At 52.7% G+C, this 13,099-nt stretch overlaps 2 protein-coding genes across 2 annotated transcripts; one reads left to right on the top strand and one right to left on the bottom strand.

Moving 5' to 3' along the window:
- Window positions 1-405: 405 nt before the first annotated feature.
- CYREN (cell cycle regulator of NHEJ) lies at window positions 406-1,736 on the top strand (the record flags this gene model as incomplete). The annotated part of the gene is made up of 2 exons (XM_084230079.1): window positions 406-477; window positions 1,473-1,736. Exons 1-2 carry the CDS (start codon window positions 430-432, stop codon window positions 1,734-1,736), a joined length of 312 nt encoding a protein of 103 aa, XP_084086205.1. The 5' UTR covers window positions 406-429.
- Window positions 1,737-2,989: 1,253 nt separating this feature from the next.
- On the bottom strand, window positions 2,990-3,832 carry TMEM140 (transmembrane protein 140; the record flags this gene model as incomplete). The annotated part of the gene is made up of 1 exon (XM_084230652.1): window positions 2,990-3,832. The coding sequence occupies one exon, from the start codon at window positions 3,830-3,832 to the stop codon at window positions 2,990-2,992; it is 843 nt and encodes a 280-aa protein (XP_084086778.1).
- Between the last annotated feature and the right edge of the window lie 9,267 nt (window positions 3,833-13,099).

Here is a 13,099-nt window from a genome sequence, read left to right as displayed (position 1 = left end):
GCCTGCCTCATGGCAGCCCGGGGAGTGCAGCTCCCCTGTCAGGGGAACATTAGCTGGCGCTCAGATGCCAGTTGTCCAAAATGTCAGTCTCTTCATTTGAAATGAAATCACTGCTATCCACCGGGCAAGAGATGTGGGCCAGGCTGTTTTCCCACAGCAGAGCCTCAGGCACAGATGGATGAGCACAAGCTGAGGGGCCAGCGTGACATCTGGGGCTGCGGGGACGGGTTGGCTGACGGATGGTAGTTGTGGGAGTTTTCAGGCTGCCAGTGAGGGACGTCCCTGCCACAGGTCCTGTCCGTGCCCTAGGGGAGCCATGTCCCTCTTGCTCTCATTTGCTTCTCCTTTGTGAGGCCTAAGGCCCATTGGTCCCCATCTGTAGCTTCTTTCCTCTGTTCCAGACTTCCTGCTGCGAAGACTGTGTACTGCATGAACGAGGCTGAGCTAGTAGACGTTGCTCTGGGGATCCTGATTGAGGTAAAGTTCACGGTGTTTTATGACCTGAGACCCTTTCTGGGCAGAGACTAGACTAGGCCACAGTCAGTGTCCATCAAAGATGCCCTGTGTCCTCAGGGGCCCAGGAGCCGCTCATCTGCCCGCCACTTCCTAGTCTTCTCTCGGGTTGGGCTCCTCCTGCTCTCTCGCAGGGGAGATGAGCTCCCTCCGAGCTTTTGGGGTTGGAGACCTGGGAGGGTGTGGCGGTGAGAGGGAGTGGCCCTGTGTGGTGACTGTGTGGAGGGGACAGAGTGTGTCGCTGCTTGTGCTCTCTGAGGGGCTCGGCTTGGCAGCTGACGTCTCCCTGAACTTAGCAGCAGGCGGCTGAAGTCTGCTCCCTGCCTGAAGCAATCACGGCACTTCGGAGTCTGTATACTTACAACCTAAGCCTCCCCGGGACTTTTATATATTGTCCTGCCTCATTTCATTCTTTTTCCCGTTTACATTTTAAAAGGACAGGTCTAGTAGAAAAAAGAGGAAGAGAAGCCCCTGCACAGTCACAGGCAGGCAGGAGAGCGGCCTCATTTCACTCTTGCAGTAACCTGGCAGGGTAGTTACTTCTGATGGGGCGAACGTTTTTATCTTCCTCCTTTCGGAGATGAAGAAATGCAGACCAGGGACTTTCCTGGTGACAGAGCTCGGACCCATGCTTCAGTTTTGTTCTGTGCTCCCTTCATTCTCTCACCCTGCCCTCAGACAAAGGGGTGTGTGGGTGTGTGTGTGTGCGCGCTATACCAGGCCACAGTGTCCATTAAAGATGCCCCGTGTCCTCAGGGGCCCAGCTCCTCGGGCTTTGCTCTCAAGTTAGTTGATATCTCCCAGAGCTGTGAAGAGTGGGGTGGTGTCTGATTTGGGGGTCGGGTCTGACCTGGTCATGCACTACCTTCCCAGTCACTGCTGGATCTGTTCTACATCAGACAGGCCAGCACGTGAGGGAAGGAAAACACGTCTGTCTTGCCTGCCTCTCTTCTCCACAGGGTCGAAAACAGGAAAAGCTCTTGGAGCAGCCGTTTCTGGCAGGTGCTGATAGGCCGGAGCTGTCCCCCACCGGCTCAGGGTCACCGTCAGCATCCTCATCAGGGAGTTCTGGGGGAAGTGAGGACGAGGACAATGGAGAGGACGCCCTTCCCCCAGGCGGCAGCCCTTCTCAGGGGCCTGGAGGGTCTGCATCTGCCTGCCCCAGCAGCCCCGGGGAAGATGAGGATGTGCTAAAATACGTCAGGGAGATCTTTTTCAGCTAAGGGACAAGCTTCCAGGACTTTCTGCCAAGAGCAGCTGAAGAGAGACGGGATTCCCTTCCCTGCCTGCGGACTGCACCCAGGATGGGGGGTTCTGGTGGGCGACTGCGTGGAAGTGAGCAATCAAAACAAGTTCCCATTCGAATTTTTCTCCACCCAGTGCCCTTTCCCAGGTCAAGGGGACTGTTTTATTCAGTAAGAGCTTCTATCACGAGGCAGTCTCCAGCCCTCACCACCCCCCACCCTCCCCCAAGCCCTGGGGGCGGCGTTCTGGGGCTCAACTCTCAGGGCACAGGTCAGAAACGGCCTTCCCCTCCTGCTGCTACCTCCTTCTCCGGATGGCCTTGGATGGCCTTGGCCTCGGCCCTCAGGCTGCTGTAAAGCCAGAGTGAGGCAGGAGCCCAAAGGTGCAGCTAAGGACGCAAGATCATGCCGGAGTCCGAATCGCTACTCTACTTTCTGTGCGGCGTCTGGCAAGCATAGGGTGAGGCCATCATCTGCTTTACAGGTTTTTCAATATATGGGGCTTAAACACCCGAGTCCCCAAGCCGTGTCCGCGTCCTTCCTTCTGCTGGCCTGTGAAGGGGAGGGGCGCCGTATCTGTGTGTGTCTGAGCCATTCAGTCCTGTTCACCTTCCTCTCTTGCCTGAGGATTTGGCAAATTCTGCCCCCGACTCCTGGGCCCTACCCTGGGGGTGATGTGCCAGTGGCTCCCTCGGTCTGTGGCTTCTGGGCCAGGAACCTTTTCAGGGGGACCTTCAAAGCCACCCAGATGTCCCTTCCAAGCCTTGTCCCTTCCAAGCCCTTCCAAGAGAGGTGGGAGCTGCCTACCCGGGGCCCTGAGGGACACAGAGGTCTCAATATTCTCCGTTGGTCTCCCTAAACCACCTATAAATGAAGGACTCTGGCCCAGTGATAGGAATCCTTATCTCCCCACCATCCTGAGGATAAACAATGGCTTGCTCAGCTCAGTCAATTAAATCGAAGACCTGTGACTGAGTTTTGTGGTTTTAGGGGTCCCTGGGAAACCACAAAAGTCCTGACAGACAGCTCTATACTAAGAAGCCGCAGGTGCCTGCCACATGGCCTCCCTGGCACTGGTGCACCACCCTGTACATGCGGGTCCCCTTGCTAAAGCTCGAGGTCAGCGTCAGCTATGAAATGTGGCTGGGAAGACAGACCAGCCAGGGACTCTGATGCCACCCTGAGCACAGTTCAGACTCTACCCTTGTGGTCGGGGAAAGCTGTGGGTAGCACTAATCGCTCTCAAGCTTGTTCTCCACCCTCGCTCTCTGAGGGAAGGCCATTGTGGCTACAAGCAAGACGAGGAGTAAGGCCTGGGCGAGGCCTAGTGCTATAAAGCCAGGACCCAAGAGGGAGAGCTGGATCCACCTCCATGTGCAGATGAAGAAGAGGCCCAGGCCGCTGGCCAGCAGCACAGAGGATGTGGCCAGGAAGCCTACGCCCAGCTGCCACTCCCCCTTGCTACGTTTGCACTGGGCCAGGAGGAGAGGCAGGGGTGCAAAGAGGGCGAGGACCAGGGCTCCGTACACGCCAAGCCTGGCCAAGGCCAGGCCAGCCTGGGGCAACTGCAGTGCCTCCAGCTCCTGGAACCGGTAGCACTGGAGGGAGTTGGTGACCTCGTTCCACAGGCAGAAGTTGTAGAAGCCGATTCTCATGTCTGGCAAGTCAATGAGGTTGCCGGCCTTCCAGAGGAGAGCGTAGAACAGCAGGGAGATGACCGTGATCGTGAGGGCCAGGATGCCCAGGAACAGCAGGTGGCGGCACCACCGCAGCCATGGGGTGAGCATTTTCTCCTGTGCTTTGCGGGCCTGTCCTCCGTGAACCTGAAGGGAAGCCACACCATGAGTATCCACCTTGCCCAGTTTCTTCACAAACTCATGACCTCCTTTCTGGAGTTCCAGGAGAACCCCTCTCCTCCACCATCCCCAGGCACAGAGCTCAGGAGGCCCACAGCCAGGACACCTTGATAAGCCGGCAGCTGAGTTAGGCGGGAAGGCTCTCCCGTGCAGCTCTGCGGGCCTGACCACCTTGCTGGGTGCCCTTGGGCCAAAGGCTTTGCTGCAACGCAACACCATAACCATTAGAAACAACTGGGGGTGGGGTTCTCGGCTCTCCACGGAGGGTGTATTGGACAGTGAGGGAGAAGGGGGGCTGTATTGGGGACCTGAGGGAGGAGGGGGCGCTGGCAGGCTGGTGGACCCCAGCTCTCTGGGCAGCTGTCACTAGGCCACCTGAGGAGCTGTGGGGAGAATCCTCCCGGGGCTGCAGACCCGACAGACCCCAGCCCCTGAGTTTGGGCCACGCCTACCCCCTCACCACCCTGCTGGGGAGCCCCGTGGGCTCAGGTTGTCACCCTGGGGTGAAATCACATCACAGGACTCATGCCTTTTAAAACGTCTACACTTCCCCCCCCCCCACAACAGTGATTTGTTAACTATAGAAATACCAGAAGCTTTTTATAAGGGGAAAAACATGTCCAATAGCCTTTTATCCCACCACCTACATAGAACTGCTGTTCATCTCCCACCATTAGCCTCTCCCTAGGTGCGGATGTGTTTTTCAATAATGAGACCATAGAACACAAGCCTTTTCTCAGTGAATATTGTGAACATTTTGCAAAGCTGTTCAATATTCTTCCAAAGCAGGGTGAATGACTGCACGTCACAGGCCTGCATCACCCTGGTGTTGGCAAATCCAGGGAGAGGACTGTATGGCAATGCCTTGCAATCTGATTTTTCCTGAAGCTAAGTACCTAAACGAGCGATCATCAGATCAAAGGCTCAACTGCATATTGCCAAACATCTACAGAAAATCTGTTAACAGTAGTCCCTCAAGTAGTATATACTATTTATCTTCCTCACCAGTTTTGAAAAATCTTTTCACTACAGTTTTCTTTTTTTTAATGAATTATTTTATATAATTCTTACATAATTTTTTACTTTTTGCATAATGTATGCATTTTCATTTTGGTTATATTCCCCATACAATTCCCACCCCCCTTATTCTGACCCTAATCCCTCTTCATCTCCCCCTGCCCCCCACTGTCTCTGGTCTTTAGTTGCTTGTTGACTTTGATTTTTACTTTATTGCAATTAGTCTTTTTTCCTGGTCCCTTATTTAGGTTTTCTAAATTCCTGCTATGAGTGAGACCATCCGGTATTTTTCTTTTTCTTTCTGGCTTATTTCGCTGAGCGTGATCCCTTCCAGCGCCATCCATGTTGCTGCAAATTGCATGTGTTTATCTTTTTTGATTGCTGAGAATAGAAAATCCAGATCTATGGTCAACTAATCTCTGACAAAGGAGCAAAGAGTATGCATTGGAGCAAAGAAAGTTTGTTCAATAAATGGTGCTGGGAAAACTGGGTCGCTACATGTAAAAGAATGAAGCTTGACCACTACCTCACACCATACAAAAAACCAACTCAAAATGGATTAAAGAATGAGACATAAGACCTGAAACCATAAAATACGTAGAAGGAAATATAGGCGAAACACTACATGACATACACCTCAAAGACATCTTTACAGACACATCACCCAAAGCAGTGATAGTGAAGGCAAAGATCAACAGCTGGGACTACATCAAATTAAAGAGCTTCTGCACAGCAAAAGAGAATAACAAAAACAAAGAGAAACCCCACCAACTGGGAGAACATTTTTGCACCCAACACTAATGATAAAGGACTGAACACAAAAATCTGCAAAGAGCTGATGAGACTCAACAACAACAAAGAAAATAATCCAGTCAAAAAATGGGCAGAAGAGCTAAAAAGAAACTTCTCTGAAGAGGAAATGCAAATGGCCAACAGGCATATGAAAAAATGTTTAACATCACTTGTCATCAGGGAAATGCAAATCAAAACTACCATGAGATACCATCTTACACCAGTGAGAATGGCACATATTAAAAAAACTAGCAACAACAAATGTTGGCGAGGGTGTGGAGAAAAAGGAACTCTCCTGCACTGCTGGTGGGAGTGCAAACTGGTTCACTACATTTTTCATCAGAAGGACCACTCTAAACTGCTCTCTAAACCAGTAGTTTGCATACTACAGAATTTTCCAAAATGAAACAAAATAGTCCTTTTATCCTCACGCACTTGGGGACACGGGCTGCAGGTCTCAGGAGACACAGGCTGGTGGCCTGTCAGGACTGCCTGCCCCCAGGAGTGTCCCCAGGCTTCTGCCCAAGGGGAATATCGATCTGCATTCTCATTCCTGTTGGATGAAGCAGTGACATGAGCCGTGGACCTGGGGAGAAGCACAGAGTACACAGCCCTGTGGCCAACTTCAGAGGGGCCCCCTGGAGGAGCAAGCCCCTCCTCTCCCAGAGATGACCCGAGGGTCTTCTGCACGCATTCCGCCTCTGTTCTACAAGAACAGAAAGGAACACATGGAAAACATGCATGTGCACTGTGTGAGGGCTGGGAGGTGGCGCAGGCCGAGGGCAGAGCGCCTTGGTCCACTGGGTGTGGCTTGAGGGCGCCTTCCTGGGTCACAGCTGACCAGTCACCTCGCTGTCCCCTCACAGCGCAGAAGCACAGGGACTGTTCTTACAGAAAGGCGCTGACCTGGATGCTAGGGCCCCACTTCCTAGCACCATCACAGTGGGCACCGGGCTTCAGCAGGAATTTGGGGGAGAACACAGCAGGCAGCTTCATTCAAGAATGGTAAGAAAGCAGATCTATCAGCAACATCTTTGCTTAGAGACTTGGGCACACTCTCTGGGGGGAAGCAGGTGGCTGTTACAAAGGCAACCCCCAGGGCCTGCCAGGGGGCCGCTCAGGCCAGTGCAACACCTCTGCACACCTGCCTGGGCTCCCGGCAGCCCCCAGCTTCTGCCCAAGGGTTCTCCTTCAGGGGAACAGGCAGGGAAGCTGTGGAAGAGAAGAGTGAGCTGCTATCTCGGCGGGACCCCAGGGCTGCCCTCTGCAGCACTGTCTGATCAGTCTTTGGGGGCATGACTTAGTGAAAACCCCCAGGAGACTGAAGACCAGTTGGGAGGCCGCTGGGAGCCACGGAGTCTGCCACAGAAAGGCCGAGCCCCGGTGAGGGAAACGTTCCTAGCAGAAGCCTCTTTTGTATGGCTCTGTCCTTAACCAATGTTCGTAGACGACTGTATCTGAGGTTTTTAATGCGTCCTGGTATCTCAGCTGCAGGAGGAGCTCCAGGACCCGAGCCCCGGTTTCTACAGTGTGCTGTGGAAACCAGGTCTGACTTGCCTCTGTGTCCGGGAACCAGGTGGTTGGGAGGCAAGGGGAACTTCCATAAATATGCTTCCTCGTCTTTCTCTTGTCTCAAGGCTGGTAAGCTTGGGCTCCAAAAATCATTATTAAACATTTTTGACTTGAAAACAGCCGGATTCCAGAAGACACAGGGGGCTGCTCTGACGCAGCGGTTGCATCAGCCGCCTGGAGCGGCAGGGCCTGCAGAAGGCCCAGCCTCTGCTTTGGGCTTCTCCTTTTCCTCTCAGCTGACCTCTCAGAGGTTTACAATAGAGGATAAAGCTGGAGCCGGGAAGCCCGCGAGCTGGCTTGGTCCCTGGTTTCCTTTACTCTCCCCGCCCTCCCTCCTCTTCAGACCTAGCACAGAATTAGCTGAGCTCCTAGGCCTGCTCCATTTTTCCTGCCTTAGAACCCGAATTTGCAATTCTCCAGCGAGGCCCTTTGCGCCTGGTGTCTCCCACTCTTGTCTTGCTCAGTTCAGGTTCCGCTCAAGTGCCCCCAAGCCCATCTGCCCACCCTCAGGGCCTCTCCCCAAACCCCAAGTCCTCCCCTCCTTTACTGCCTCTTTAGATCCTCCCTGTTCTTACCAGCTTGCCTGGACATCAGCCCACACTGGCTGAAAGCTGGACTGCACGCGCCTGCTGGGCCCTGATCTCTCCCAGGAACAGTTTTTTACATTTTGCATCACTTTTATCCCCAGAATGGTACCTGATACGCAGCAGGAGCCCGTTGTGATGAATGCGTGTTGGGAGCAGCACAGGCAGGTTCTCCATCCACTCGGGCAGACGGATAAGGGAGCGTCCCGGAGCCCTCAGTGGCTTTTTCAGGTTTTAATGCTCTTTCTATGCCAATTGCTGTGGGGCATGCCCACAGGCTGGCAGGGCAGGGGGCTGGAGGGCCAGGAGGCTGGCGACAACGAAGCCCCCTGGCCCCCAGCGAATCTTCACTCTTTTCTCTTTGGGCTTCCCCTCGCAGTCATTCTGCCATGGCCGCGCTGACGCTGCCCTTATAGCTTCCGCCTCCAGGCTCAGGTGTGCCCACTCACGCATGCACGCACCACACTCCAGGTGTCCGCCATCCGGCATGCGTGCCCCAGCTCACCTCCCCAGCGCCTCCTGCGCTCAAGGCCGCAGGTGATAGCCACAGAGGGCGTAAAAGCCTCACCAATTCACTTACCCTACAGAATGCGAATGCTCCTGTGTTAAGAGAGAAAACGACAGGTCCAAAATGGAGTTGTTCATGCCAGGCCCCGCCAACAGTCCATACCTCGCCCACTGCTGTTTCAGCCTCTCTCCAAAATGAAAAATTTAGACTAACTGAGCTGGAGTTTCCCCACCAACCAGTGCTGTGAGGCTGCCTGCTGGATAAGGCCCCCGGGCACCCCTAATGGAAGGAGGCTGGGCCTGAAATGGTCTTTCTTTTGCTCTTGACTTGCCCCACCCTATTTTTGCCTGTAAAAACCTTCCATTTTGTACGATTTTGCAGTGCTGGTGGGATGCTACCGATTCATGGATAGTTTAAGGAACCAACTAGATAGTTGCGTTGAACTCAGCTGGGCTCTAGCCACTCAGCTGGGCTCTTGCCGTTCAGCTGGGCACAGCTCTAACAAGACAGCGTGGCTTCTGGGATGAGGGCCTGTGTTTTGGCTTATAGACCCTCAGCGCTGAGCTGGGCCCACACACTTCCTGTTGGAATATGAACAGACTCCAGAAACCCCGAGCAGAGAGGCAGTGCGGAGGCTACTCTGGTTTTTATTCTAGATCTTTTGTACTGAAAATACATGGGTATCTGGTTAGAACCCCCAGGGCACTCTTGTCCTCTTCTCAGAGCCTGCCCTGGTTATTTGTTTTGTTTTGTTTGACAATCCTAGTAATCACATCCTCCCGGCAGAGAGCTTTCTCATTCTCTTTAAAAAAATGTGCTTCCTTCAGAGCACAAAGTGGGAAGTTGCTGAGTCACTGTTGCCATTTTTACTTGAACTTTTCCTGTTTATACCAAAGTAATACATGCTGATTGTAGAAAACTAGAACAACGTGTGTGTGCAGAAAAGACTCCAAATCACCTAGACCTTCAGGGGGTAGGAATGATGGTCGAATCCCACTTTGTAAACATCGTGATAGTTGGGCTGTTTCCTTGTGTCACTGGGAATATTTCCTAAACAATTGTTTTAAGGACAGCCAGTAGCTGTTTCATAGTTTTATTTATTATGTTTTATGACATATTTTACAATACTATAAGCAATGCTACCGTGATTGTGAATCAATTTCTCCTTCCACAGTTAAAGAGAAAGCTGATCTCATCCTCAGCCCGGCCCATTGAACAGTCTCACCTTCTACACTTTGATAACAACAAACGACATGTTGTTATTGTTATTCTTTAAGAAGGAGTAATGTGGGCCTCCCCGGTGGCGCAGCGGTTGAGCGCTGGGTTGCGAAACTGCGCGCGGCCTCTGCGGCGCCGGTTCGATCCCCGGCTGCTCCCCGGCCACCAGAGGAGGGTCCCACATGGCGTGCAGACCTCTCCTGCCGCCCGCTGCTCCCCTCAGCAGTGTACTTCGGTCCTTCTGCCTGCTCTGCTCCCCGCTCTGGCTCTGGTGAATTCTCTCACCCTCCCGCGCTTCTGACTGTACCCAGTGCATGTATAAACAAAACAAACAAACAAACCAGCAAACAAATAAATAAAAGCATGCCTCTATAAAAAAAAAAAAAAAAAATTAAAAAAAGAAGGAGTAATGTTTGCCATCTTCCAAGCATCTGTGGGACTGTTAGGGGGAAATGATGTCCTGAGATAATCCCATGTAGGCTTTGTGGACCCCACCCCCACTCCAGACTAAAGCCATCAGGACACTGGGAAAGACAAATCCCATCACCACCAAAGGGAGGGTGGCTGAGACCTGAGGGTGGAGTTGGGCAGCCAGGTTGGGTATAAAAATCAGACACGTGGGCCTTGGGGCCTCTCTGGCTATTGCTCGCCTCCTGGCTTCACGGCTCCTGGCTGGCGGCCAGCTCTGAGAACGCCATTTGGGATTCCTGATCGGCGGATCGGGTAGGACTCATTAAAACTTTGTCTCCCACTTTTCTCCCAGAGCTGTACATTTCCTCATTTCCCCTTCCCTTGTAAATAAACCTTTTTTATTAACCCTTCACGTGTGCCTGCAGTAGAGCATTGATAAGTCCTTTTAAGCGCGCGGGTGAGGACCCACAGTCAGGCACCCCGTTTTGTATCGGGGTTGCTCTACAACAGGACCATCGTGAAGTGCTGTCTGTGCCTTTGTTTTTTCCTTTTTCATTTTGAGTTTCAGTGTTTACTTGTCAGTCTCCTTGAGCCTGTGTCAATAGAGGCTGTTAGCCTTTTGCCATCAAAATTGCCATAATGTTGCACTAGGGCCTTTGGACCAAGACACACATTTAGACTCCAGCCGGCGTGACCACGGTCACTTGCCCGTTCCAGGGGAGGAAGTTAGGGAATGTTAACAAAGAGACCACAGGCCCCAGTGGAGTTACTTGTGCTCTGGCCCATGTCACCAAACGGAGACTTAATACCTAACTAATTGCAGTTTTAGTCGCTCCCAGAGATATAACCTTTACCCAGGCAGTCTGGAATCACCTGGTTGGCACCAGTGGGTCATCCGCCTGATCCATTCAGCCTCCAAAGAGAGGGACCCTGCCCCAATAATCCCCCTCCCCTGATCCTGCCCCTGTTCTGTCTATAAAAGTCTTCCTTTTCCTACAGCTCTTCGCAGCTCCCATCTGCCGGCTCTGTGAGATGCTGCTCGATCCATGAATCATTTGATAAAGCCAGAGTTTTAAACTCACTGAGATGAATTTTGGTTTTTGGCAGGGAGCGGAAGGGAAAGATTCTCAGATTATCTATGAGGCCGCTCTTCCTTTTTCAGGTTAAGCCCCTCTGAATGTTGACGCTGAGGGATGGAGGCTGAAAGAGACACAGGCATCACCCCTGCTCTTGTACATTATGGTCTTACGGTTTCGTATGAAACAGAGTGAAACTTTCACGAGACACCCGGGATCGCAGACTTGCACCATCGGCCAGACCCACCCGGCTGGCTTGTGGAGGGCGGGATGCGCCCAGCGATGGCTCGGGGATCTTCTCTTACACCCCCTGTTTTTCCCACCTGCTTCTCCATCTCCTGGTCCTCTTAGTTCATTTTTTATTCTCCCCATCTCCTATGAAAGGTTTCCACAATCTTCTCCTCTTTCTCAGATGCGCCCTGTCTGCCTAGAGGTGAGCGCTGAGTCCTTGGAGGCCACTTGAGAGAATGGACACCAGGCCTGGTGGCGGCTGAGCTCCTGGGCGCTCCCTCCCCTGGCCTGGCCCCAGCAGCAATGCCCGCATGGCCTGGGGGATGGCCTGGGCGAACTTAACCCTCAGACACCTTTTGCAGAACAGAAGCTTGAAAGGGAAGTCATGTAGGTGACTGGGTTGCTGTCAGCTACAGATTCATCTACTGGACTTTCTTTGCATTCATGATTATCAAAGCTATAGGGGGCCACAGAGGGAAGAACTTGCTTTGAGAAAGTCTTTCTAAACAGTGGAAGGCTCAAAGATTCCTACAAAGGAATCCAATTGGATCACGGGCTGGTAATAATTATAGACCCCGACATCCCTCGGGCGTCAGCCTGTGCCAGGTCCTGAGCTAAGCACCCAGCAGGTGTTATCTTCTGAAGCTCTTCCAGCTCTCTGGAAACAGATTTACTATTGTCTCCATTTTCCAGAGGTGAAAACTGAGGGTTCCAAAGACGAGTAACTTCCCCAGTGCACAGCTAGTGGAAGGAAAGGTCTGGCAAAACACACACACACACATACACAACAAACGGCGATATCCTCCAAGCACCTGCCTCGCCTCTGACTGAGCAGTGGCCAGAACCATCTTTGCTCTTACTTTACGCAGAAGAGACGGTGGAATCCCGGTTTGGGCACCGACTTTGAGGCTGCCTGTCCTGTGTTCCATCCAGGTCTCCCACTGACTCTGTGTCCTTGTGACCTATCGTCCCTCTGCCTGGTTTTCCATCTGTCCAATGGGGATAAAAAGAGACCTTATTCTGTAAATGTTAGGGAGATTAAAGGAGGGTACAGCATGGGAAATATTACTTCCCAAGTATTTTTTCAATTATTACTCGTCTAGAGAGGGGACTGGAACTCGGTGACGTTCAGCCCAGGGCGGCAGAGCCCGTCAGTTGTAAACTGCAGGGGAGACTATAGGGGAGACTGGAGCGCTGCAGCCATGAACAGACGCTAGCTGGAGGCCCTGCCTGCAGGAAGCTCGGGGACCCCCAGTGTCTGGCAGTGGTGCGCCTGCTCCGAGGACACTGAGCTGGTCACGGCGACCAGGGAGGGACGGACAGAGGCGAGCATGAGGCAGAGGCACTCACCTGGAGGAGGGAGCAGCGAGGTCCAGGAGGATGTGTTAGAAACACAGGCTCAGACAGGGCCGTGGGCCAGGCGGCTCTAACTGGCCAGAGGCCGCCACCGGCCCTGAGAATCTCTCTGGTTGAATATATTTAGGACCAGCTTGGGGGTGGCCCTGCCACAGACCAAAAGGGAAGAAAGAGAAACGTGTCTTAGTTTCTATGGCAGAGAAATGAGCCCAGATGGTTCATTTTCAAATAGGCAGTGGCCGTTCCCAGGTGAGTTCAGGTGCTGATGCAAGGCCAGGAAGGCCCAACGCCTGCGGTGACAGATCCTGTGTGGTTTTGACTTACTTTTTCTTCCATGTGTATAAAAACAGCTTGACAGGGGCCTCCCTGGTGGCACAGGGGTTAAAGTTGCAGCACTATCAAGCTCTCGCCAGCCACTGTGGCCCGAGTTTGATCCTTGGCCGGGGAGCAACCCATATGGTGCAGCACACCTCTCCTGACTCACCCGCTGCTCCCCTCAGTAGTGTATTTCATCAGTCTGCCTGTTCTGTTCCCTACTCTGTCTCTGGTGAATCCTCTCACCTCCTGCACCTCCGGCCTGTACCCCAGTTCTTGTACGCATTCATAAATAAAAGTAAATCTTAAAAGAAACCAACTTGACAGCACAAGCAGGACTCCACTGAAACCCGCCAAATGAGAGGTTCCTGCCCAGCCCCTCCACATCCAGCAGGCTAGCAAACAG

Source organism: Talpa europaea (genome assembly GCF_964194135.1).
Source record: "Talpa europaea genome assembly, chromosome: 3".
Lineage (NCBI taxonomy): Eukaryota > Metazoa > Chordata > Mammalia > Eulipotyphla > Talpidae > Talpa > Talpa europaea.
This window is presented reverse-complemented; position numbering and strand designations above follow the sequence as displayed.